This window comes from Polypterus senegalus, chromosome 7 (genome assembly GCF_016835505.1).
Source record: "Polypterus senegalus isolate Bchr_013 chromosome 7, ASM1683550v1, whole genome shotgun sequence".
In the NCBI taxonomy this organism is placed as follows: domain Eukaryota; kingdom Metazoa; phylum Chordata; class Cladistia; order Polypteriformes; family Polypteridae; genus Polypterus; species Polypterus senegalus.
In genome coordinates, this window is record NC_053160.1 from 747266 (window position 1) to 771269 (window position 24004).

At 50.1% G+C, this 24004-nt stretch overlaps 1 protein-coding gene across 1 annotated transcript in view; it reads left to right on the forward strand.

The window, feature by feature from the left end:
• LOC120532267 (beta-1,4-galactosyltransferase 1-like) overlaps positions 1-22466 on the forward strand; it is a 73997-nt gene extending 51531 nt beyond the window's left edge. The window contains exons 2-6 of the mRNA XM_039758136.1: positions 5863-6098; positions 9070-9257; positions 10443-10565; positions 13566-13670; positions 21464-22466. Coding sequence (XP_039614070.1) covers positions 5863-6098; positions 9070-9257; positions 10443-10565; positions 13566-13670; positions 21464-21599 — 788 coding nt within the window. The 3' untranslated portion in view covers positions 21600-22466. The remainder of the gene's footprint in view (positions 1-5862; positions 6099-9069; positions 9258-10442; positions 10566-13565; positions 13671-21463) is intronic.
• Positions 22467-24004: the final 1538 nt, after the last annotated feature.

Genomic DNA, 24004 nt, shown 5'->3' on the forward strand with positions numbered 1-24004 from the left:
GGGCTACCTGGAGAAGCAGCTCCGGAGAAGATGGAGGAGGCTGCTGGCTGTGCACACACTGAAGACCCTAAAGTCCATCGGTGAGCCCCCTGGTGTGGCCGCTGAGCACGGGTCAAGATAACAATAGTAACAGCTCTTTACATTACTAGGGCGCCTTTCTCACTCCTCAAAGTGCAGGACAGGGGAGGTGAAGCCATGACCTCCTTACCATGAGGAGGCAGCGACTCTCGGGTCGAGACCCACTGGAGAAATTGCAAATGTGATCCCCCAAGAGCCCGAACCACGGGGGCAGCAGCACTGCGTGAAGTTGGGGCTTTGATTTGTGGAGGTGTTGTGCCATTCTGTGTTTTGTTCCAAAGAAAGGCGCTTTATGAAACATAGGCTGGACTGATACCTGGGGGCAAAAAGTGGCGCATCACTAAGCCATGTGACAAGGCCACAGTGTGCCCTCCATTCATGGCGAGCAGCGTCGGTGCCTTCTCCCTGCCATACCTGGAACTGTGCCTGTTGATTTGTGTTTTCGTGGAAATTCCCAGGTCGCCTTACCTGCCTGTGGTGGGCTGCGCCAGTTCAGGTTTTGCATTGATTTGCATCGAGACAGGCGAAGTGACCCTCATTGTGTTTGTTCTGTCACAACAGGCTGAGTCACAAAATGTGTTTAGCTGAACTGCCATTTACATGAACTGCTTTGACTATCGCTGATGCTTAAAACAAAGTCAGTTGAAGCCACTGAAAGATGTGGCACAAGATAAAAGCTGCCAGTGCGGTAGCCTGCTGAGTGCCAAAGGCCATAAAACTGGCGTTCGCCATGAAGTCAGATTTAGGGAGCCCATGAAACGGTCAGACTTAGGGAGCTCACATAAGGGCTGTTTTCTTTGGAGGGCCACCACAGCAGCCATGTCACCTCCGGGGGGTGAGATTCAAGTTTTCGGCAGCTCTGATGGGCATTAGGAGCCTTGGGGGTGAGAGACTTGTGGCCTACTTTCCATATAAGAGGCCATTAAACTGATGGAGAAGGAAGAAGGAAGAAGGAAGAGGGCAGATGGGATGTGACTGTCACCATTTGATGGCATCTTACCAATGTGTGAAAGCATGTATGGATATGCCAACGTTATAAAGGTGGCGTAACAGTCTGGGCACCAAGGAGGAAGAAGGAAATATTCAAATAAGCTAAATGGGACAAAAGGAGCCATTGATCTTTAACTTAATTGTCTGCTGAAGAAATTTGTGCCATGTGAGGGTTACACAAGTTTGGAGGAGGGCAATCTGGGCACACAGTGGCATTGTTCTTTTTCTTTTAATAAAGCTCCTTTTTAATGTTCCTTGTTTTTGACTTTTGTCAGCCGCCCCAGCTGATAAACATGACAGGTTTCAGGCCTGGGAGACAGACTGGCACCTTCTCTCCATGCGAGACACTTGGTGCCAGGGCAACTGCTCTTCATTCAGTTACTCAGGATGTCCAGGGAAGCAGAGGAATGCCCCCTGGTCTTCTTCAGTTGTTAGCAAGAGAAAGATACTTCTACATCATCACAGGTTAGCAAGAGAGATGCTTCTTCATCATATGTTGGTTAGAGAGAGAGAATGTGGTTGAGCAAACAGATTTATGGGTTTTCTGTCCAAACCCTCCAGCCAATCCAGACAGCCATATCTCAGACCAATGGGTGGAATAGAACATCTGAACACCGGCCACCAAGCCCAAAAAAACCATATGTTAAACATCCTGGCTTCCTTGCAGGGGGGTTGAAAGACTTTAGCAGAGAAACACTCGCCAAACTGGTTTAGGACGCATCCCTCAAATCCTGTCGTAAAATTACAAAGAGACAGTCGTAAAGGGGGGGTAAACACCAAAGTAACGCTAAATGACATTGCTTTGTGTAAATTACAAATAAAGACATACAAAACATTTATCAAGTTAGGGTTAGGGTTAGGGTTATCTCACATCCCAACAAATGCAAATGATAAATCTATCAATAAGCTGTGGTCAGAATATCATGAATGCCAAACTAAGCCAAGAAATCAGAAGCCACAGGGACAGCGGACATTAGAACACTCTGGACGAGCGCAGGTCATTCAGCCCACCAAAGCTCGCCAGTCCTGTCCACTTCATTCCTCTAAAATAACATCAAGTCAAGTTTTGAGGGTCCCTAAAGTCCTCCTGCCCACCACCCTACTTGGTCGCCTGTTCTAATTCTCTATTGTTCTTTGTGTAAATAAAAACTTCCTAATGCTGGTGTGAAATTTCCCCATTCACAAGTTTCCAACTGTCTCCCCGTGTTCTTGATGAACTCATTTTAAAGTCACCCTCTTGATCCGCTGATCTGATGCCCTTCATCATTTTAAACACCTCAGTCAGGTCTCCTCTTCATCACTGATAAGACTCAGCTTTGTTAATCTTTATAACTCATCCCCTGTAGCCCTGAATCAGCCCAGTCGCTATTCTCTGGACCTTCTCTTTCTTGTCTTTATGGAGACCCAAACTGCACCCAGGACTCCAGATGAGGCCTCACCAGTGTGTTATAAAGACTTGAGCAGAACCTCCTGTGACTTGTACTGCACATGTCAAGGCGCTATATAACCGGACATTCAGCTGGCCTTCTTAATGGCTTCTCAACACCATCTGGCAGTTGATAGCTTAGAGTCCACTACGACTCCTATTTCCTTCTCATCAGATGGACTCTCAATTTTCCGACCCCCATCGTGTATTCAGACCTCACATTTTTACTTCCTACCTGTAAGTCTTCACAGTTACTGACATTAAAGTTCGTCTGCCACCAATGTGCCCAAACCTGTCTGCTGTCCAAGTCTTTCTGTGACGATATAACAGATTCTTGATTATCTACCAGCCCACCTATCTTGGTATCATCTGCAGTCTTAACCAGCTTGTTCCTTATATTCCTATCTAAATCATTTACTGTATGAATCTTAAAAATAGCAGCGGCCTTAGCACTGCCCCCTGCTGGTCACCTCTCTTAACATCGGCCAGTTCTGATGAGGTTCCTCTCACCATCACACTCTGCTTCCTGTGTCTGAGCCAATTCTGCACCCTTCTAAAAACATTACCGTGAATTTGTAGTTTTGATGCCCACCCTCTAATGTGGCACCTTATCAAATGCTTTCTGCCAGTCCAGATCAATCAAGTCATCTGCTCCACTCGGGTCGTCTCCTTTTGTTTCCTCCTCATTGAATTCCAGCCTGTCAGTAAAACACGACCTCCCTCTTCTGAGCCCACGCTGACTGTCCTGTCCCTGCCAGGTGTTGCTCAATCTCATCCTTAATAATTCTTTCCATTAATTTTCCTGTGATTCCCATTAGGCTTACTGGCCTACAGTTGCTTGGCTCTGCCCGCTCACCCTTTTTATGTAATGGGATGATATTTGCCATTTTCCAGTCCTTTTTCAATCTCCTCAGTGCTCAGTTACTTCCTAAGAATACGTGCCAAGGGTTTCTATCTGCACTCGCTGACCTCCTTAAGACCTCGAGGGTAAATCTGATCTGCTCCTGGTGATTTGTTTGATTTCAGCCTGTTTAAACTTTTTTTTTTAACCATTTCTCTCTATTATAAAAAAAAATCCTGGAAAGGAAAAGCAGGGCAACGAGACGCAATCTTCTCGGAAGACATTTAAAAGACCTGCGAGACAAGAAAGACCGGCCACAGAGCGTCTCGCAGGGACTGTAAACATGACACTTGGTGCCAAGAGCTTGTCCCAGGGCCACCTCGTGGGGACGCGGAACATGAGATTCCAGCAAGACACGCCCTTCTTATCAAATAAGAGCAAAACACTCAGTCACGTGAAGGCACGTAGCTCACACAGATCCTGCGCTCTCAGCAAAGAAGAAAGAGCAACGTGGAGAAAAGCGTTCGTTTTTTGTGTTATTCCGCGTTTCTTAGTAGCTTTGCGTGTTTTCTGGTCTTCTGCTATGTTCTGTGTGTCTCCCAAGAGGCGGAGCCTCCTGTCCGTCTCTGTCAAGGCAGACCTCTAAAGGCTGAGGTAACGCCCAGTCCTTTGCGGTTCATTGGCTAGTGAGCTTGCCTGTGATTTTTTTTTTCTTTTTAATGTTTTCTCCCGTCAATCTTTGTGAAATTGTGTTCATTTTTTGCTCTTAGATGTTCTCCTCAGACTGTATTTGCTTTTGGGTTTTCGTAGGCATTGCTTTCTGTGCCACAGATCATTTTTACACAAAGATTTTGCGTTTGCCCTTTTGTGTGTCTAGCTGTGCTTTGACGGTTTTCCCCCTCTAGTGGGTATTTTCAGCCATTGATGGGATCAACTTGATCCTTTGTCTCAGCGCGTACTCGTCCTTGCTTTTGCTTGGCATGTTGCTGGATTTTGCTGCTCGTCTCCTTCTCTTTGCTCTTTGGTTTCGTTGGCTGCCAGCTTCAGACTTTCTGGATGTGCTGATTGGTGTGTGCATCAAAACCGGAAGTCGGTACCAAGACTGAAAAAGCCAAAGATGCTAACGAGAAACCAGAGTCTAAAAGGAACATGTGAGGGGTCATGTATTCCCCCCCCCCAAAAAAAAAAAACACAATCACACGCAAAAGCAGTCATTGTTACCCAGTCTTGGGTGCCCTTCATGCTGGCGCATCGTCACAATGCCATATGAGACTGGGCAACACAAGATAGTGAAAATCAAAATGGCATTGAGACTGACATGTAAAACTCTTATTATGAAATGAACGTCAGAGAGGGACTCTCTATGTGTGACCACAGACCCCCAAAGCATGAGTGTGCGTATTTCTCCATACGTAACTTCATTTAAGCACACGCGAGAAACGACAGACAAATGTCTGCCATGACAGGCCTGTCTCACCTCTGCTTGCTTCGGTCTCCTCCCGTCCTCCCCTCCGGGTGACCTCAGGCTGCCAGTCTGTCAGATGGTGACCCCCGGTGGCTCAGGAGCTCCTCTCGCCTTGGCGTTTTAGGGGTCCGCAGGCTCACCACACTCCTAAAGAGGCCTCCAGAATCAGGCCTCTCAAGCTCAGAGGTGATTTCCATTTCTTCTGAACGTCGTGTTTTTTTCAGAGCAGTCCCTTGGGTTTCCACTGAGATTTTCCAAACTGAAGGTGCGTTGGAGGATTTCAGGTTGTTTTCTAATACTTTGTTGCGTCAGATGATGTCACCAGCTAAACTCACAAAGGGAGAAAGGAAACGGCATAAAAACCTTGGCCCAGTAGGACAAAACATTCATCCATCCATCCGTCCATCCACCTTCATATCCTGCTAATCCCGGGCAGGGTGACGGCAGCCCGTTCATGCAGTCATCAGGCCCCTGGACAAGGCGCCAGCCCACCGTAGTGTGAAAGCTGACCTGTGTGTCTTTGGACTGTGGGTGGATTTCTAGGATATTAATATATTTTATGTAAAAATCAAAAGAGTATTCATAAAGTTGAAAAATACTTCCCAACTATTCCAATTCCTGTTCACGTGAAAAATCAAAATGCAAACCCTGCACAAGAGCAGAATTAAAAATGAAAACTTAGAAAGCACAAAAGAAGGCAAGCAGGCTGAAGCAAACTGACCTCTGACCTGAGGAGCCTTCAGGCCTTTATAGGTTGGGGGCGGGCCCTGCAGCTGTGCAGCTGTGATGTCACGGGCTCCGCCTCCTTGGGGGCTGAACAGTTAACAGTCAGGGAGCATCAGAGTTAACGTGAAGCAGTTCAGAATCAGGAAAGTGAACGGAGAAGAGTCTGGGCAGGGTGCCGAAGGCTGGGGTCCCGTTTTACAATCCCCCTTGAGAACTGCTCACCGCTCTTTATGATTTATCTGTTGTTTGTTGTTGTCATCTCTTTTAATAAACATTTTAGTCAAGGGCCGAGTGCCACTTGAACTCTCACCAGCGCCCCTTGTGCTCTCTCTGCAGTGGGCGCCCAGCCGGTGGAGTTTTCTCACCACATCGACTTGAATGAAGTGAAGAGACAAAATCCTGAGGTTCGAGATGGGGGACGCTATATGCCCAAGGAGTGTAAGGCTCTCCAGAAGGTGGCGCTGATCATCCCATTCCGAAAGCGGGATGAGCACCTCAAGTACTGGCTCTACTACCTGCACCCCAACCTCCAGCGGCAGCAGCTCGACTACGGGGTCTACGTGATCGAACAGGTAGGCTGGCGCTGCGTGTGCCCATCGGGTAGTGACTCTGGTGTGAGCCTTCATTGGTGCTCATGCTCGGTATTTCCAGATTAACGGCCATGCTGTTCTTTGCCTTGTGCTTTTTGTTTTAATTTTTTGTTTGTGTGACAGTGACGTCGGCGAGTTGACAATTAGTTGGAGACATTTTCATGACAATATTGTGTCCCCTAGTGCCGCATGTCTGCCAATGCCAGTTACGTTTCAGCCTGGCATCTTATGATCTCTTTTGCATATAATTTGTCGACTTTGTCTTTGTTTCCTTTTTTATGTTGTATAATTTAATTCATATTTTGTTTCTTGATAATGTGGCGTTTCTGCGGTGGGCTGGCGCCCTGCCTGGGGTTTGTTTCCTGCCTTGCGCCCTGTGTTGGCTGGGATTGGCTCCAGCAGACCCCGTGACCCTGTAGTTAGGATATCGCGGGTTGGATACTGGATGGATAATATGGTATTTGCACTTTTGTGGTTTGTATTTTCTGTGTTCATTTTCTTTGTTTGCTGCCCTGTTCCCTGTATGTAGAGGCCAAGGGGGCGGGGCCACTGGGGACAGCCCCAGCAATATAAAAGTGGGAGGTGCCTGGAGATTTCCTGCTGTCATTGTCATTGGGCGTCCTGGTTTTGCCCTCTGCTCTCCATAGCGGGGTCTGTTTCCGGTTTTCCATTCTTCATTTTGTGCTTTTTCTTTTTTTCCGTTGCTGCCTTTATTTTGGTGCATTTCCCCTTTTTGAGTTCTTTCAATAAATGTTCCGGTTTTGGGCCAGGGGCTTTAATGGTTTTCCTCTTCCCCTTTGACAGCTGTGACTTTAAATCCTTTGAGTTTGAGGTCTGGCTGACTGAGATGGTGAGGCCTGCTGGTTTGGCACAGCTTTGGCAGGAGGGGCAGCGCAGGTCCAGCTTGTGCGTTTTGAGCTGGTGACGAGGCAGAATAACAATGGCACCGTCGTGTGTGGTGTCGCCATGTTGGGTGAGAGTGCAGCGAGTGGAACATCCAAGTTCACGGCACTTGCTGATGTCTGACTTGAAGGATTTCGAGGGGGGCCTGGACCTTTGCTGCTGTTTTTAAGAGCTCTTTCTGTTCTGGACCATTTCCATTTATCTATTATCCAAAGTGACTTACAAAGGATGTCAACATAATTAAGTAATATCAGTCTGGGGACAGTTTGGGATCAAGGTGACACAATTGACCAGTGAAGAGCTCAGAACAAAAGGCTAGTGAGTTACCAAACCCTATCAGCTAATATGAGAAATTCACCAAATGAGGGTCTTCTTCAACACTTTGAGCGAGTCAGCAGTTCTCATGGAGGTGGGCCGCTTATTTCCCCAGCTACACATGCAAAGATTCTAGGCTGAGATTTGATAGCAGGCAGGGGTGGCATCACCAGACACCATTCAACAGCAGGCCAGAGTGGTCGAGCAGCAGCAGAGGACCCCCGCAGTGTCTCCATGTATGCAGGTGCTGGCCCACTGACCACTCTGTATGTGAGCGTCAAGGATTTGAACCCGATGTGTGTAGACATCTGAAAGGAGGAGTGACCTGTGTCCTGCACGAGCGCAATTTTGGATCTTCTGCAGTGGCTTGGTGACCCTTGCTGGTGCTCCTGCCAGCGGAGAGTTGGCCACATGTGACAAGAGCAGACGTGGACCAAGAGTTGTGCCACATAGTCTGTCAGATCTTGTGGATGTTGTGAATCTGTGAGACTGATGGACACCAGCGACATGGTTTCTGAAGAAGAGCTGATCTTCAATCACCAGCCCAGGTCACATGCCAGCTTGGTGGATGTTAGTGAAAATAACGAGCTGAGCTGAACAGAGATGGGGCACCAAATAGACAGCCGAGCCGCGATAAGAAGAAGGAACACCTTTGCTAGTCTGAGCTGGAAATGGGGGTCCTTCATCCAAGTTACTGTGGTGCCCACGGGAGGAATGACAGCTATGGCTGTGTGTCATCAGCATAGTAGTGATAAGGGACTGGATGGGGGGGCCTACTGAGGAGGTGTATGGAGAGATGAGGAGGAGGAGGGACTTTCTTGGGGTATTCCACCCCCCACCACTTCCCTGGTACCTTTATATCTCTGCATGCCAGGACACGTCTGCCCAAGAGGTGGGACTCAAACCCCCATCCCTCCTTGTGGAGCAGGTGGTCAATGCCCAGTCACTTCTGTGGTCAATGTGAGTGTATAGCGCCTTGCAGTGAGTGCTCTCACTTGGGGCTTTTGAAGTTTTTCTCCTATCAAGTGCCATCCCAGTGCACCCCATTACTGAGGGCATTAAAGGAAAACCACTGTGAACCAATTAGTCTGCCCTTATACCACAGAGCGCCCCCCCTTATTTGTAATGCCTGACGTTTTATATACAGTATTATTATCTCATAGTTGTCTCACCACCTAACCCCGCAGGCTGGCTTGGCAGAGCGGGACTAGCATATCTCACCCCTATGGGTGGAGTGCCTCCTTACAGTTGGCACGATGCCAAAGCAAATACTGAGAAACTAAAGCAATGGAGAGACAAGTGCCTGCGAGGGGGAGACGCCAGGCTGAGGTGATGTGTGCCCAATGTGATGGAGCCCCTCAGGTGGCAGTTCATTCCGGTAACTAGCGAGGTCCATGCCAGTGAGCCTGAGGTCACAGATCCTCACGTTGAAGGGGGGCTGACTGGTGGGGCTGGGGGAGGTAGCAGGAGCACTGATGTCGCATATGCCCACCCCAGGCCTGTCCTTGGCTCATTTGTGCATGCCACCAGGTCAGGGTCAGCTGTTCTGTAGTTTCTCAAGGCACAGGGCAGCAGAGAGCGTACAGTCAAGGACACAGGGCCCTGGCACAGACCGATGGGATGGTACATCATGGCTCAATGAGAATGCCCACAGTTGGCAAGGTGAGGACAAAGCCAGGCAGTGTCTAGGAGAAATGAGACTAACCTGTCACCGTTCACTTGTCGTTTGTCACAGAGTGGCGAGGAGACCTTCAACCGTGCCAAGCTCATGAACATCGGGTACGCTGAGGCCCTCAAGGAGTACGACTACGACTGCTTTATCTTCAGCGATGTGGACCTCATTCCGATGGACGATCGAAACATCTACAAGTGCTACAGCCAGCCCAGGCATCTCTCCGTGTCCGTCGATAAGTTTGGATTTAGGTGAGCTTGGAGGTGGGGGACAGTCAGCGACTGAGTGGGCCAGAGTGGGCACAATGACCTCTTTTTGGGGGTCTGAAATGCACAGCGAGGAGACTTTAGTTAAACCCCTGTCCACTGCTATGGCTTTAATATAGCGCCTTTAAAAGTGAGAGCAATACAAAGGGGCAGATGATAAGATAAATAAGACTGACATGGTGGTCCAGAAGGGGGGGCTAGAGATGTCCTGCCATGAAATGAGGAGCGAATGGAGGACAAGCTGAACAAAAAGACCACCAAGACCCTCAGAAACACACCCACCAAAGGGAGGGGACACCATTGAGCTCCAGGTCTGGGGTGAGGGGGTGTTGTTAAGTTACTGGTACTTTGGGGAGCACTTCTGAGCTTCAGACCCTGAGATGGTGACCACCATGCAGACTCAGGTGGGGGGCACAAATCTAGATGGGTCATTATTGAGGTAGAGGTCCAGAATGGGGGGGAGGGGCACTTTTAAAGAATAAACCTCAAATGGGGGGGTGCCATACTTCTTTACGTCCACAGTGAGGGGGGCTTTTGATCTCGAGTCAAGGGGGTGTGACTGGCTGAGAGTGACATGGGATTGTCATTGACCTGTAGGTCCAGAGTCGGGGGTCTCCATCTAGGTATCGGTCTTTGTTTGGGGTGCCATTGAGCTACAGGTCCAGGACTGGGGGGGGCACTATTCAGTTATTAACATGATATGGGGTGAGGGGGGTATGCCATACTCTGTTAGGACCACACTGAGAGGGCACTACTGAGCAGTTGAGCCTGAGATGGGGTGCCATTGAGCTACAAGTCCAGACTGGGGACCCATGCCTAAGGGAGGGGGGGGCAACCTCAGACTGCAGGGGTCCTGTGTGGCCACCAACTTCAGGGTGAGGGACCACCATTGAGCTGAGTGGGTGTCACAGTCAGCCTGCACAAATCCGGGGGCTCAGTGCCACAAGCCACTCCAAGTCAAGGGGGAGCTCAGGACAGGACGGTCACGGCTGAGGTGACCATTGGCAGGACAAGCAGAAGGAACACCAAGTGAAGTGAAGTGAAGTGAGGGGCTGAATGAAGGAACAGCCACATTTATTCAGGGCGGTCATGTTCAGAGCTAGCTGGTCCAGTGACGCGTGCGGACCACCCTGCTGCCCCGCTCTCACTGCCCTGTCTTGTTGCTCTTAGGTTGCCATACGCGCAGTGCTTTGGAGGCGTCTCGTCATTAAGTAAGGCGCAATTCAAAAAGATCAACGGCTTCCCCAACAACTATTGGGGCTGGGGTGGCGAGGACGACGACCTCTACAACAGGTATGACGGGAGGGGGGTGAGGCCGACGGGTAGGGAGTCACCCCTGTGCTTCAATGGCTGTCTGCTTGTGGTCGTGCCCTCCTGCCGGCTGCCATCTTCTCTCTTTGTCTGGTCTCTGCTCTCTGGTCTGTCCCTGTGTGACCCCAAGTACATGTGTGTGCCACTGGATCTGGACACGGCCCAGAAGGGCACTATATGAGATGATGCCACATTGCCTGGTGGTGCCCTGGGCCTCATTGGCTTGTGGAGCTCCAAGGCCAAACACCGAAACGAGAACTCTGGTGTGCGGACTAAAGTGACTCGGTACACTGGGGGGCTGCCACTCAGTCATGTGGCACAGGCAGTAAAAACAAACTGGACCCGGCGGGCACGATGGCGATAAGCGAGTCACCAAATGCACAGGTTGACTCCAAATCTGAACAACGCTGGAAGGCCACACGAATTGGGGGCACGAAATTGGGTCGTTCTACGAGTTGTCCTTTCTCAGTGTGCCACTTTGTGCCACTGCTCAGACGCTTCTTTAGTTTCCAGCCATATTAAATGCACAACAGGGTGGACAAGGCTGGCATGGTCACACTGCAGCTACATGGGACACAGTTCTGGTTCCATGTCCATTTTTGTGTTTGATCGGGTGACGTGAGTGTGAGCACACAACTTTACTGAAAGTGAATGAAAAATGAACACAAAACCACTTCTGATAAAAGACCACCATGGAGCCCACTGACTGCTGTGCCACTTTGAGCGTCCAGAGGCAGGTGACACTCGAGAGCCACTTGTCTGATGACCAGAGTGAGCAGCGCACGGCCGGTGGCCAAAGCCGATCTGAAAGGCTGACATCAGACATGTTGGCACTTGAAGTTCAGGAGTGGGTCGCGTTTGCTCTCGCCCACCAGTGACTGCAGCAGCACCAGCAGAGCCCCTCATGCGAGACCCCCATCCTCTGTTCACCCTGTTTTGCTCTGCGAGACGTCTGGCGTGGACGGAGTGGGCAGTGATGTGTGAGGACATTCAGTGGTGGCTTCTTCTTCTTTTGCCCCTTTGCTCTGAATTCTTTGTACTGTCCATCCCTAGCACTGGACCCTGCTGTGGACATCATGGCACAATCCGCTCCACTGTGGAATCACAGCCTACAAGCTCCGTCAAGGTCGCCCAAATGCCACCTAAATGCCACAGAATATAGCGCCATGCCGTTTGTATCAGAGTGCGATGCTCGCGCCACACCAACTCTGCTTTCCTCTCCATGCATGTCTGTGCCCAGTAGGGGCGTAGCACAGACACCGCCACACAGGCACAAGTCCCAGGATTAAAGAAGTCACTTATTACCAATAACACCTTAGCATGGCGTCTTCTGGCACAAACAACTCCCCTTTGCTTCTCTTTTCCGTCTCCTCCATACCTCCAGGTGAGCTTTGGCCTCCTTCCACCCGACTCTGACTCTCTTGGCTCCATTTACCTTACACCAGGGTTGTGCCAAGGCACAGGTCATAGTAGCACCCCTTGGTGCCACCCAGGGTCCCCAACAGGGCTGCTCAATTCTACTGATGTCAGCTCCCCTCCTGGCCTGAGGGGGCGTCTGGGCCCCGACGTCTCATTCCAAAGCGCCCCTTTACCCAGTGCCTGACTGACCAGTGCCAACACTGACCAGCTGCGTGTGGAATCTCACATCTCACGACATCGATGCTTCATCGTTTCTTCTCGTATCCGAGACTTAAGGATTAATGTGAGGCTATGTTGGACGTCCATCTTGAGAGCCCACACAAGTGCAAATGCCCGCCGTAGGATTTGGTTTGGGTGGCGGGTCCGTGGTGGGTGAGTCGTTTGGTTATTTTCACCCATTTTGACTGCAGGATTTTATTCTCTTTTGTTTTTCTGCCCCCCATTTCTTTGTCAGTGGTCTGACGTTTTTAGTGCTGATGTGGTTCCCCTGCGATTAGGTGGAAAGATGAAAGATTTGCTTTGTAGATTACGTTGATATTTATTATTTAGTTTTTATACATAACAACAGCCTGTGGCCCACTGGAAAAAATCTCACGTCAGTCCACCCTGCCTAGAGATGCTGCGGCAGTGTCAGGGGGTCCTCCTGGATTTGCCAGTCCACCTAACTGAGCAACAGCAAACCCAGTCATGCCCAGCTCAGTCAAGCTCATGCCCAGTCAATTCAGTTCAGTCATCCGTGTATAGCGCCTTTCACTGGGCACACAGTTCTGTGTGTGAAAAGCACAACTGTGCCAACGTAAAACTGCTGATCAGGTTAAGCACTCAGAAAGAGAGGGCACTTGTGAGGGGATTAACACCAGCGTACCCTCGGAGTGCGTGTCCTTTTATGGTATCAAACACGTCAAGCCCATGCAGACGAGACCCCAGCTGTGAACTGAACTGGGGTCCACGTGATGTGCTGCCCCACCATGCCTACTTCACTGACACCTTCAGGTGGGCCCATGCCAGTGCTGCCAGGCCGATCCAATTCCAATTAAAAGGACCTTCCATGAAATGAGATCCTAAAAGACACAGACACACCAGCTGAGCACACAGTAGCCCCTTGGCCAGTCATCCTCAACTGAGAAGACACTAACATTCCAAAAAGCTTGTGGTGGTCAAAGGGACACTTCCTCTTCCTCCTCGTCTTCTTCTTGTCTTTGTCTTCCTCCTCCTCCTCTTCCTCATGACAGGATTATTGATTTGATTTTTTTCTCATGGAGGTTTGCATCCTGAGGTTTCTTCTGATTTGAGTCCATTCAGCCTCAGTGGTCACAGCTGGTCCTCGTGGCATGAGGGACCCTTGGGCTCCATCGACAAGTGTGCCATCTGACTGTGCCCCCTGTGGCGGTCCTGTTCACTGCACATAGTGAGGCTCGTGACAGACACCTTGTGTGTCCCCGTCTGGTGACCCTGATGGCTGATGGAGGTCAGGAGTTGCCCTACAGCTGTGTGTGGGGGTGGGATGGGGGGTTTTGTCAGAAGTTTCCTCTCCTTGATGTCTCCTTAATTTCTTTTTGGCAGGATTACTTTTAGTGGCATGAGCCTGTCCCGGCCTGACGGGGTCATCGGAAGATACCGAATGATCATCCACGAGAGGGACAAGAAGAACGACCCCAACCCAGAGAGGTATTCTCACCCCATGATAAGTTTTCTTCTACTTCTGTCTGGTTAAACGGTGGGCAGTGGGCACAATCTGGGCAAAGTGGGCAAAACTGGTTGGTGAAGCAGGAGGCTAGGAGGCTTTTGGTCATAATGGCCATTAGGAGGTGGGCACATCCCACACAGGGCAAGGAGCTGGAGATCAGGAAATCAAAATGGCAGGAAGTTAATAACATAAAGTCCTCCAAAGCCAAAACCAAAGTAAACCAAACAAGCAAATCCAAATCTAAAATCACAAGCTGAGAAGAAGAAGAAGACCCTGAAGATGAGTGTGTGGGCTCCTCTTGCAATTATCTAAAAACGTGGACTGCACGCCGCCATCTTTGATAATGAAGGGAGAGGCCGTCATGTGATCTACGAAGCAAACATCAAGATGGCTGCCATCACGAGAAGACACCCGAGAAGGAGGAAAAAGAAAATTGTTATCTTAATGACCGGCCATTGTCCTCGGTCCACGGCGTATGGCACTCGATGGCTCCATGTGCTGTCTTAGGTCATGGGGTGGAGCTTCTGCATGTGAGTGTGAGGGCTGACGGCCAATCAGAGCTCAGCTGGACATGCAGTGCGCGCATCAGAAGCACACGACGCAAACAGAAGAGAAGCGTGTCTGTCTGACGTCTCGTGTTTGTTGTTCCAAAAGGGCCAGAAGTGACCACCCGGGGAATGTCAGTCGGCGTGCTCTGGGGTCACCAAACATGTCATCGTTTGTCATCCCCTGCAACTGCTAACAGCCTCAGAGCAATGAGACCCAGCAGACGCCGCCATCGAGCCGCAGGTCGGGTAACGTGAAGTCTCGAAAACCGCAAACAGCTTAACTACAACGGGCGCCTGAATAATAAGACGCAGCGTTTAACAAGTCGACAACACGCACAGCCTGCCAGCGGACCACTGGGGTCTGTCATGAAGCCAGAGGAAGACAATGGGGCGTCTATCAGGGCGAGTGACTCACTGATTCACTGAGGTCCCACAATTCAATGCAAAACCGAGCCCTGAAGTCCACGGACCTCCTTGTTGACGTCCTCAATCCACTCAGGCAAGGGGGCTCAGGGTGTTGCCAGTAGCACTGCGGCCTCAGTATTTGTAAAATGGAAGAAGTTTGGAGCCACCAAACTAAGGAGGCAGGCAGGATGGGCCCGGCTGAGGGAGGTGACCAAGCACCCAATGAACGTCTCTACTGAGATGGGGGAACCTGCTGGAAGGAGGACCACCTCAGCAGCTCTCCAGCAGTGCAATGCTTATGGTAGAGCAGCCACAGTTTCAAGGACTCTGAGATTCTCCTCTCTGAAGAAACCAAAGTGAATGAACTCCAGGCACTGGGGCTGGCCAAGAGGAGGTCCTGCTTGTCACCTGCTGAATGCCATCTCTGAAGCCAGATGGCAGTAGAATCACACTATGGGGGTACAGGGAGACTGATCAGAATGGGGTTGATGAATGCAGCAAGATACAGAGACAACATCAGACTGGGGTGACAGGTCAGTGACCTGAAGACAACTCTGGAGTTGTCCCTGAGTGGCACCACCAAAGCCCACCCTTCACCCTTAAAGAACATTCACAGGCGCTTCTTGTCCAATCTAACTGAGCTGGAGGGCATCTGCCAGGTGTGCCAGGTGTGCAAAGCTTGTAGGGACTTCCCTGAGAAGACGGCCAAAGGGGATTCTACAGAGCGCGGAATGAAGGGTCTGAAGGCCGTTAGGAGGAGTGAGAGGCTTCATCTTGTGAGGTTTAATACAGCTGGACGCCTTTCTGATCACGTGAGTTCACTTTGTCGTGACAGGTGATTGAGTGGCACTCGATGGGCACAAATGACCAATTTAGTGTTTAAAATTAAACCCAAATGCACAGAGCGTGATGGGCTCTCTCTGCGTGTGTTCACGTGTCACACGTCATCATCCTGCCCAGCGGCGCTGCAGTCACAATCACGGGATTATTAAAGTCGTATTCATGGGCATCGTAGTAGGGGGAAAAAGAGAAATGATTACCCAGGAGCCACTGGGGGTCTTGAGGTTTGTGCTCGAGAAGGACGGGGCCCACTGCTTATGTAGAGAGCTCTGTGCCACACCCCGAGTCGTATTAATATGCGCATCCCAATGTATTTATATGTCACTAAGGTCACAGGGAGTGGCCCACTGAGGCCCAGCCACGCCACATCCTACAAAAGCACAGGGGGCATAAAGTACTTGTCTCGACACGCGTCCTTAAAATACAAAGCCCAGGTGAAGTGGTCCAAGGCTGCCCGCCCTGTGATGCCCACACGGAAAAGCCAAACTCGACAAAACTGACAGGAAGAAGATGAACGGGAAGGTGAAGAACGGGCACCGCCACAAATCAAAGTCAGGGCCGCAGGGCACCACCATCCACACACTGGTGACTTTGGTGTCCTTGCGTCACATCTGCTGCCAACAAGCAACGTCACAATGAGCCCTCATCACTCAGTCTGTCACAACGTTAAATGAAAGATGACTGAAGTCTTCATATGTACTCATCTGTAATGAACAAGGAAGCAACAGAAACACAAGGAAGGGCGGCCATCGAGGTGTTTGTCTCTGCCCGCTCCGTGGCATTCGTCTTTAGAGCAGGCCATGTGGCCACGAGGGACTGGCGGTCTGGGGACCAAAACCTTTGTGGCTCTTTTATGATTTGCTGCTTTAGCTGACACGACTCAGTCCAAGGTCTGGTGAACCCGTAGAACAGATTTCAGCACTCCAACGTGTGGAGACGTCTTCACAGACACGGGTTCAAACAGAGCTCAAGTAGGGTATTGGCCCTCCTGGATATGTAGGCCTTGTGGAGGAAGGGGAGGGTCCAGTATGGGGACAGCACAGGTGACATCAGTACTGGAGTGGCACTTAGGGTTCCATTCTGCAGAGGGAGGAAGAGAGAAGGCAGTAGACCACAGCGCCACCCCCTGGTTTGGTGGGTTATTACCATCACCTGAGCCTGAAGCTATCTGCCGTGGGGACAGGTGTGACACACACACACACACACACACACACTCTGCTGGCCAAGTAGGCTCGACTCTGCCAGTTTTGATTGAGGTCCACTGAGTCACCTGAAATGGCACAACAGGACGCTCAATAATAAACGTGTACCTTCCCAAAACCTGACGTCACCTTCAGAGTGGTCTTCAAAGTGGCCTTTGGTCTTTTCTTTGATTTTTCAGGGCTGACAGTTTTCTCCAGCGGTGCATCACATCGGCTGGCCGGGGTCCAAGGGTTCATGTTTTGCGTCTTTCTTTCTTTTCTGATTCTGGCCGTCTTTCTTATTTTTGCCCATGTTTAATGGGTGGTCCCGCTAACCAATCACCGTCCCCCCACCCGATAAACCCAGAGGGTCTCCCACAGAAAGCATGGAGGACTTGGTGAGGTGAGCTCTTGTGCTTTGTGTGAAGGCCTAGTGATTTACTACGTTTTGGACATTGTGCTCCGTATTTGGGATTTTCCTGGGATTTCGGAGTGGGACGTTTGATTGTCTTTTTGTTTTGGGCTCCATAGACCTTCGTGGTTATCAGAGAGCATTTTTGGTGAAGAATAAAAATCTTTTATTTCATGAAGATTCTATAAGATTGGTGTCTAGTGAACAACAGCAGCCACATTTAGTTCCAGGGCACATTTTCATACAAACAGTGTCCCTCAAAGGACTTTACAAGATGACAAAAGAGAAAGTGACATGCAAAGAAAAGCAAATTCAAATTAGACAAAAAAATATGAATACAACAGCATCAAAAAAATAATAATACACACAGTAAGATAGATATGAGAGATATAAGAGAATCCTTACATTTAGAAGTGCTGGGGCTTTTAGTGGGATTTCCCCCTCTAGTGGGTATTGCTGGCAGAGCTTCAGACTTTGGAACTCCGAGTTGATGACACACTGGAAGTTCATCAAAGCCTTGATCGTCAATGCCAACCATTCCTGCAGGTGTCCCAACTGTAGCTGATTACTTCTGTATAAAAGCAGAGCGTGAACACAATGTGTGTGTGTGTGTGTTTAGACCCTCTGAAGCAGGATGTGGACATTACTGCTACTATAGTGGCCAGGAAGGAGGGGAGATGGACAGGCAGACGGACAGACAGACGGACAGAGACGCCCTTATAACCCTTAAAAGCGAAGGTCTCTCTTATTGAGAAACTGCAATGAAAGCCAAGCTGTGGGTGAGGATCGCATCCTGCACCATCAAACGAAACTGGGAAACTGGGGGGCCGCTCCTGTACCTTGGATTTTGAGCCCCCCAATCTAAATACAATATTTGTTCTTAATATTTTAATAATGTTTAAATAAGCAAAGTTTGTTAAACAGACTTATCGTCATCTTTATAAAAGGAGTCTCCCGTAGTTAACGTTACTCCTGTCTTGCTTTTCAATTGGCTGATGTAAAAAGAGAACGGAGCAGGAACAACAGATGAAGATCATTGGCCAGGTCAGTTAGTCAGCCGGCTCTGGTGCAGAGGATGTGGACGCCAGCGAGGGACAAAAAGGAGCGAATGGTGAGGATGAGGATGATGCATCAGATGAAGGAGGAGGAAGAGGAGGAGGAGAAAGAAAATGCCAATCTGTGAGGGTTGAATGTGATGGTGCGCCTCCTCCACCCGCCATCACTAATAACATTTCCAAGGGATGAGCCTGGCAAATGAGGACACCGCACAAGGCACGGGGAAGGTGCTTTCATTAAAGTGCAGGCGGAGTTCCTAAATAAACAAATAATCCAATTAAAAAGGTGCATTTGTGGAGGTTAAAATTAGAACAACTCAATCCGTTAAAACCAGTTGGCGGACAGTGTCCGTTCTAAAAGCCGTGGGCATTGATCTTTGAACTCGTCCACCCCACCGACAGACACAGCTGACCTTCCACAGCTCTGGGGTCCCTGCCGTCCCATTGCTCAGGTCCCCAAAGGCCACGGCGCTCCCGCTGGTCACTCACCCCCAGGGCGTCCGTCGGCCCCCCGCTCCTCTCCAGCTGCTGGTCTCGCTCCCACCCACTCGCTCGCTCGCTCGCTCACACTGCCCCCCCTCTCTTTCTCCCTTTAATAACCCACCCCATTCTATTCTCCTCCTTTCAGATCTTGTGCTCTCTTTTATGGGGTGGGATGCGGCTGCAGGTGTGATAGCCCGATTGCTGCCCCGGGCTGATAATGAGACCATCGGACCACCCGCATGTGCCCGTAAGTCAACACACGGTGGGCTGACCGCCTCGCAGAGCAGATCGCTTTCACCTGCCCCACTCCGGCCCCCTCTTTCCTAAGCTGTGGACCCGCTGTACCACACTGAACAATCTAAAAGTACAAGACGTCTACACAATTCTGCTTTAAGGACCCGTCAGTGACAATAAGCTGTTTATCGATGCAATGCCATTCCTGGGCAGTCACCTTGTGGTTTACAGACCAAGCCCCGGCTCAGGGGTCTCCAAAGCACCTGCACTGTTCATCAAAGCCCTCTTGTCAGTTAAAGAGCCCGGAGTGGAGCGCTTTGAACTGCTTTGACTTCTATTGGCAGCCCGGGTCGGCCATCTTTACCTCTCCGCTCGGTCTTGGCCTTATTAAAGCTGCATGAACGGCCGTGGCAGTGAGACCTGTGGGTAACCTTCCTGTCTCTGGTCATATGCTTGTGTGGCAAATAAGGAAAGTGAAGAGTGGAAGCCCACCAAACGACATCAGCGTTGTTGTTAGTGATTTTTTCATGCAGTCACTCGTCTGACATACCAAGATGACAGTTGAGTAACAACCTGACTAACACGGCCAACGATATTAAGGCAAATTAGGAATGCTGACTCACCCAGGGTATCACCCGCGGGCAAATGTCTTCGTGCAGTGAAAGTCAAGTCCGTGCATGACGGCGGCCTGGCGAGCAATCAGAGGAACGAGGTGTGAGCTTCTGCTGCGTGTCTCTGTAGGCCTGCGCTGTCGGGCTCGACATTTGAATTCTGTTTGTGTTGCTCTTGTGTGCTGAAACAGATTTGATGGCTTGTAGAGCAGACAGACAGAGCTGGGCGGTCACCCCGCATATTGTGGCTTCAAGTTGGCACAGAGGACCATTGCTGACCTGATGCCGAGTTAAACGACAAGGAGAATAGGAAAGAGTCAGGTGTTATATTGTGGAGGGAGGACGTAGGGTGAGGTCACCAGGGGGGGACAGTAGTGAGGTCATCTGGATGGGACGATAGTGACATCATCTGGAAAGTGACAGTAGTGCCATCATCAGGAAAGGGACAATAGTGAGGTCATCTGGAAAAGGGACAGTAGTGACATCATCAGGGCGGGACGATAGTGACATCATTTGGAAAGGGACAGTAGTGAGGTCATCTGGAAAGGGATATAGTGACATCATCTGGAAAGGGACAGTAGTGAGGTCATCAGGACGGGATGGTAGTGAGGTCATCTGGAAAGGGACACTAGTGAGGTCACCTGGATGGGATGATAGTGAGGTCATCTGGAAAGGGACAGTAGTGAGGTCATCTGGATGGGATGATAGTGCCATCATCTGGAAAGGGACAGTAGTGCCATCATCAGGGCGGGACGATAGTGACATCGTTTGGAAAGGGACAGTAGTGAGGTCATAAGGATGGGACGATAGTGAGGTCATCTGGAAAGGGACACTAGTGAGGTCATCTGGATGGGATGATAGTGCCATCATCTGGAAAGGGACAGTAGTGAGGTCATCTGGAAGGGGATAGTAGTGAGGTCATCAGGACGGGATGGTAGTGAGGTCATCTGGAAAGGGACACTAGTGAGGTCATCTGGATGGGATGATAGTGCCATCATCTGGAAAGGGACAGTAGTGAGGTCATAAGGATGGGACGATAGTGCCATCATCTGGAAAGGGACAGTATTGAGGTGAATGTACTTTGTCCTTGGTGGCTCTGTACGGAGAAAGAGAGATGGCATTGGTACTCATTGCTGTCCATTTTCTGGTGTTTCCACGTCCTGAGTTGGACCCTTTGGCCGTCCCCAATCGCACGTGTGTGGCACACTTTGTATTTATCTTCTTATTCTGTGCTGGCCTTGTGGCCTTGTGTGTCCTGGCAGACCTCATTAGCACACCTGGCCAATGAAGTGATTCGAAGCTCCAGCCACAGGTCACCGCAGCGTAACGCCGACATGCCTGAAAGCGGAGATGACAGGACGGGACTGGTGTGTCATGTTGAATCTGAACCAGGCGACACCGGGAAACGGGCGTCACAAATGGCAGAGAATAGCGATGCCCAACAGCAAACCAAAATGGCCTCGCTAATGATAGCAAAAAAAAAAACCAATCAGCTTCAAAACAGAAGCCCAAGTCCATTCATTGGGTATGAAGACCCCTGGGCAACACCAAGATGACATTTGGAGTCTCAAGACATCCCAAGGAAAGTGAAAGAGAAGCTCGAGTCGTAACGGCTGGTGGGCAGGCCAGCGTGGCTTGCTTTCTTGGACCCACAGGCCCCTCCCACATTGTGTGATGTGGACCCACTGTGTCCTCGGTGCCAGTTTTTGTGTGTCCCACCTCAGCTCGTTGCTTTTTCTGCCCCTCATTCCTGCACCTCGTCATTCTTTGATGTTTTTCATGATGTCTCCTTCTTTGTGCTCAGCTTTGCTTTACAGACTTGCAAGGAGTCTCACCAGCCAGCCCTCACCTGTGCCCCTTGGCCATGCTGCCCACCTCTGTGACCCACTGACCAGGGGCAGACACCCTCAATGGCACACCCACAACCTCCATTTACTCCAAGAAGGGGCAGATGAGCAGGCTTGGGGGGCCCGTCCTCACATCTCCTTTGTTCTTCTCTCCGCAGGTTTGACCGAATCGCTCGCACCCGATTCTCGATGAACTCTGATGGCCTCAACTCCCTGACGTACAAAGTGATTGAAGTTCAAAAGCAGCCGCTGTACACTAAAGTCATCGTGGACGTGGGAAGTCCCTCCCACTAATGACGAAGACGTGAGGCTGAGGGGCCATTTGAGGGTATCACACGATGGATCCCGAAGTGCCTTTGTGCCCACCTCCTGGGGGTTCTTGAATTTCTGGACGGACTCTTCATTACTATGCCTTTGACAGATGGACAGACTTGGTCTGTGGTCACTCTGGTGGGCTACTGTGCTCAGAAGACCTTGAGATAGAAGCAGCCACCCAAGTCGATGAGGCAGAAGTCAAGAAGTGCCCACCACAGGCCATCTGCACTAATTTCAGTTTGAGGAGCTCCTCGCCCAAGCAGCCTATCCCATTGGTGACCTGGGCTTGTCCCTCTAGGCATGATGATGGAGACCACCACCTGTCGTCATCACTTTTAGGAGGCAGACCCTAACTCTCCAGCAATAGCCAACTGACCCTCAGCCGTTGATTGGACCAAGCTGGTCTGTGGCTGAGGATTCGTCCTGATGGCACGTGTCACCACCTGAGGCATGCTGTGTCACCGAGCCGCTGCTCCAGGACATGGGAGGTGACACCAGGGAGACCAAAGATGAACGGATTTAATCTTCTAATTAGATTGGCCAACATGTGCTCATGGGATATCCAGGATGGGGTGGGCAGCCATTTGGCCGAGGTCCCCTGGACTGTGACTGCGACTGCGCCCCCCTCAATCTGCACTTATTGGCACTTTTTACTTTCCTGTCCTCCATTGCTGGCTGGCTGCGTCTCTGTTACATTTTGTGTTTTTATTTTTATGTGTTAGTCAATCCAGATTTGCTCTGATTTGTGTGTGGTGTGCAGGTTTTGTTATTTATTATGGCAGGTGCTCTGAGCCCACCCTCAGTGAAAGGCGCTATATAACAATCCAATAAAATGAATAGACCTGGGGGGCGCCTATTCCATGAGGCTTACTTACTATGTCGAGAATTTGATGAACGAGGGAATACACGCCGGAGAACTTGACACGTTTATCGTTACCTCACGGTGAGCACGGGTGGTCTTCAATTAGGTGGGCACTCACACCATCCAGAAACGATGGCTCAAAAAGCAGAGTGAGACACGTACCTGTCACCGAAAGGGCGCTCAGAGTATTATGGGATACCCTGGGAAAGTTTACAGTTTTACTTCATTGTAGTTAAACAGAAGGACACAAAAAGAGGTCTTTATGGCATCTGGACAACTCGATGAGTGACAACACGCAGGCAAAGTGCGCAGATTAAGGCCCAATCTGTCTGGGGCCGAGGGGCAATTCTGAATGTCACTCCCACTGGGTAGTCTGGCCCAAAATGACTGGCCATATGTGACAATGTCACTTAGAAGGACGGCTCTGTGGATGACTCCAGTGACCTTCTCCCATTTTTCTTGTTATCCACCATTGAATCTCATCGGCTCTTTAACCCCAGAAACAGACTTTGTAATGTCAAAGTGACAACAGATGTCTGCACGGTGGTCTACACTTAAAGTGTTAGTGTGGCACATCACTGGCGTTGGAGGTCCTGTCATCGGGTCACCTGTCTGGGGTTTCACTGGATTGTGTCTGAAGGTCCAGCTTGTGGGGAGTCACTCTGCTGACATGACCTCCAATGAGAAGGCAGAAGAACACATCAAGCAACTCCATGAAGAGCAGCAGTCATGGGACGGGGACGAGGACAACTCCAGAAAGTGAAACCAATCATGGAGAAATGGAAAGAGGGTGACACAAAACCTGAAGAAGGCCACCAAGAGTCCTCTGAGAGCTCTGAAGGAGTCACAAGCTACAGCGGCTCACACTGAAGAGACTGGGCACATCACCTGTCACAGCTTTATGGGAGAATAAGTGAAAAACAAAACGTACAGGATGCCTCGACACACGAGAGACTCTGACGTCAGCAGGATGAAGGTCCAAACTCCAGAGGAAACATCACGTTACACAAATACAGCACACCACGAAGACGAAGAACAAAGCACAGGGACGGAAATCCAGAAGACGCCAGCAACAGCAAAGACCAGCAAGTCACCAAAACGGTCAATGAACCGCAAGGAACTCTGGGAGGCCCTTCCTTGAATAGAGTGCCGGTGATTGGCAGGTGGCTCCGCCCCTTGGGGAGCCACCCACAAAACACAGGGATTATACCTTAGGCCACACCCCTTTCTTAACACACACACACACACAATGAAAAAAGAAACAATAATACCAATAAATGAAACACAACATCCCTGTGGCGGGGGAATGCAGGCTGAAACTTGATGGAGCTGCAGAGAGAGAGAGAGAGAGACCTGGGCACACAAGTCGAGGCTGGCATGGCTGACTTGAAGGGGGTCAGCCATTATTGTGCACTTGATATTTGTCATTAGATTGGGCCACGTCACACTGATCTGCTTGCACTTTGGCATCAAAGGGTCTTTGTCTGTCACAAAAGCCAAATTCCATCTGGTGAGACAACAT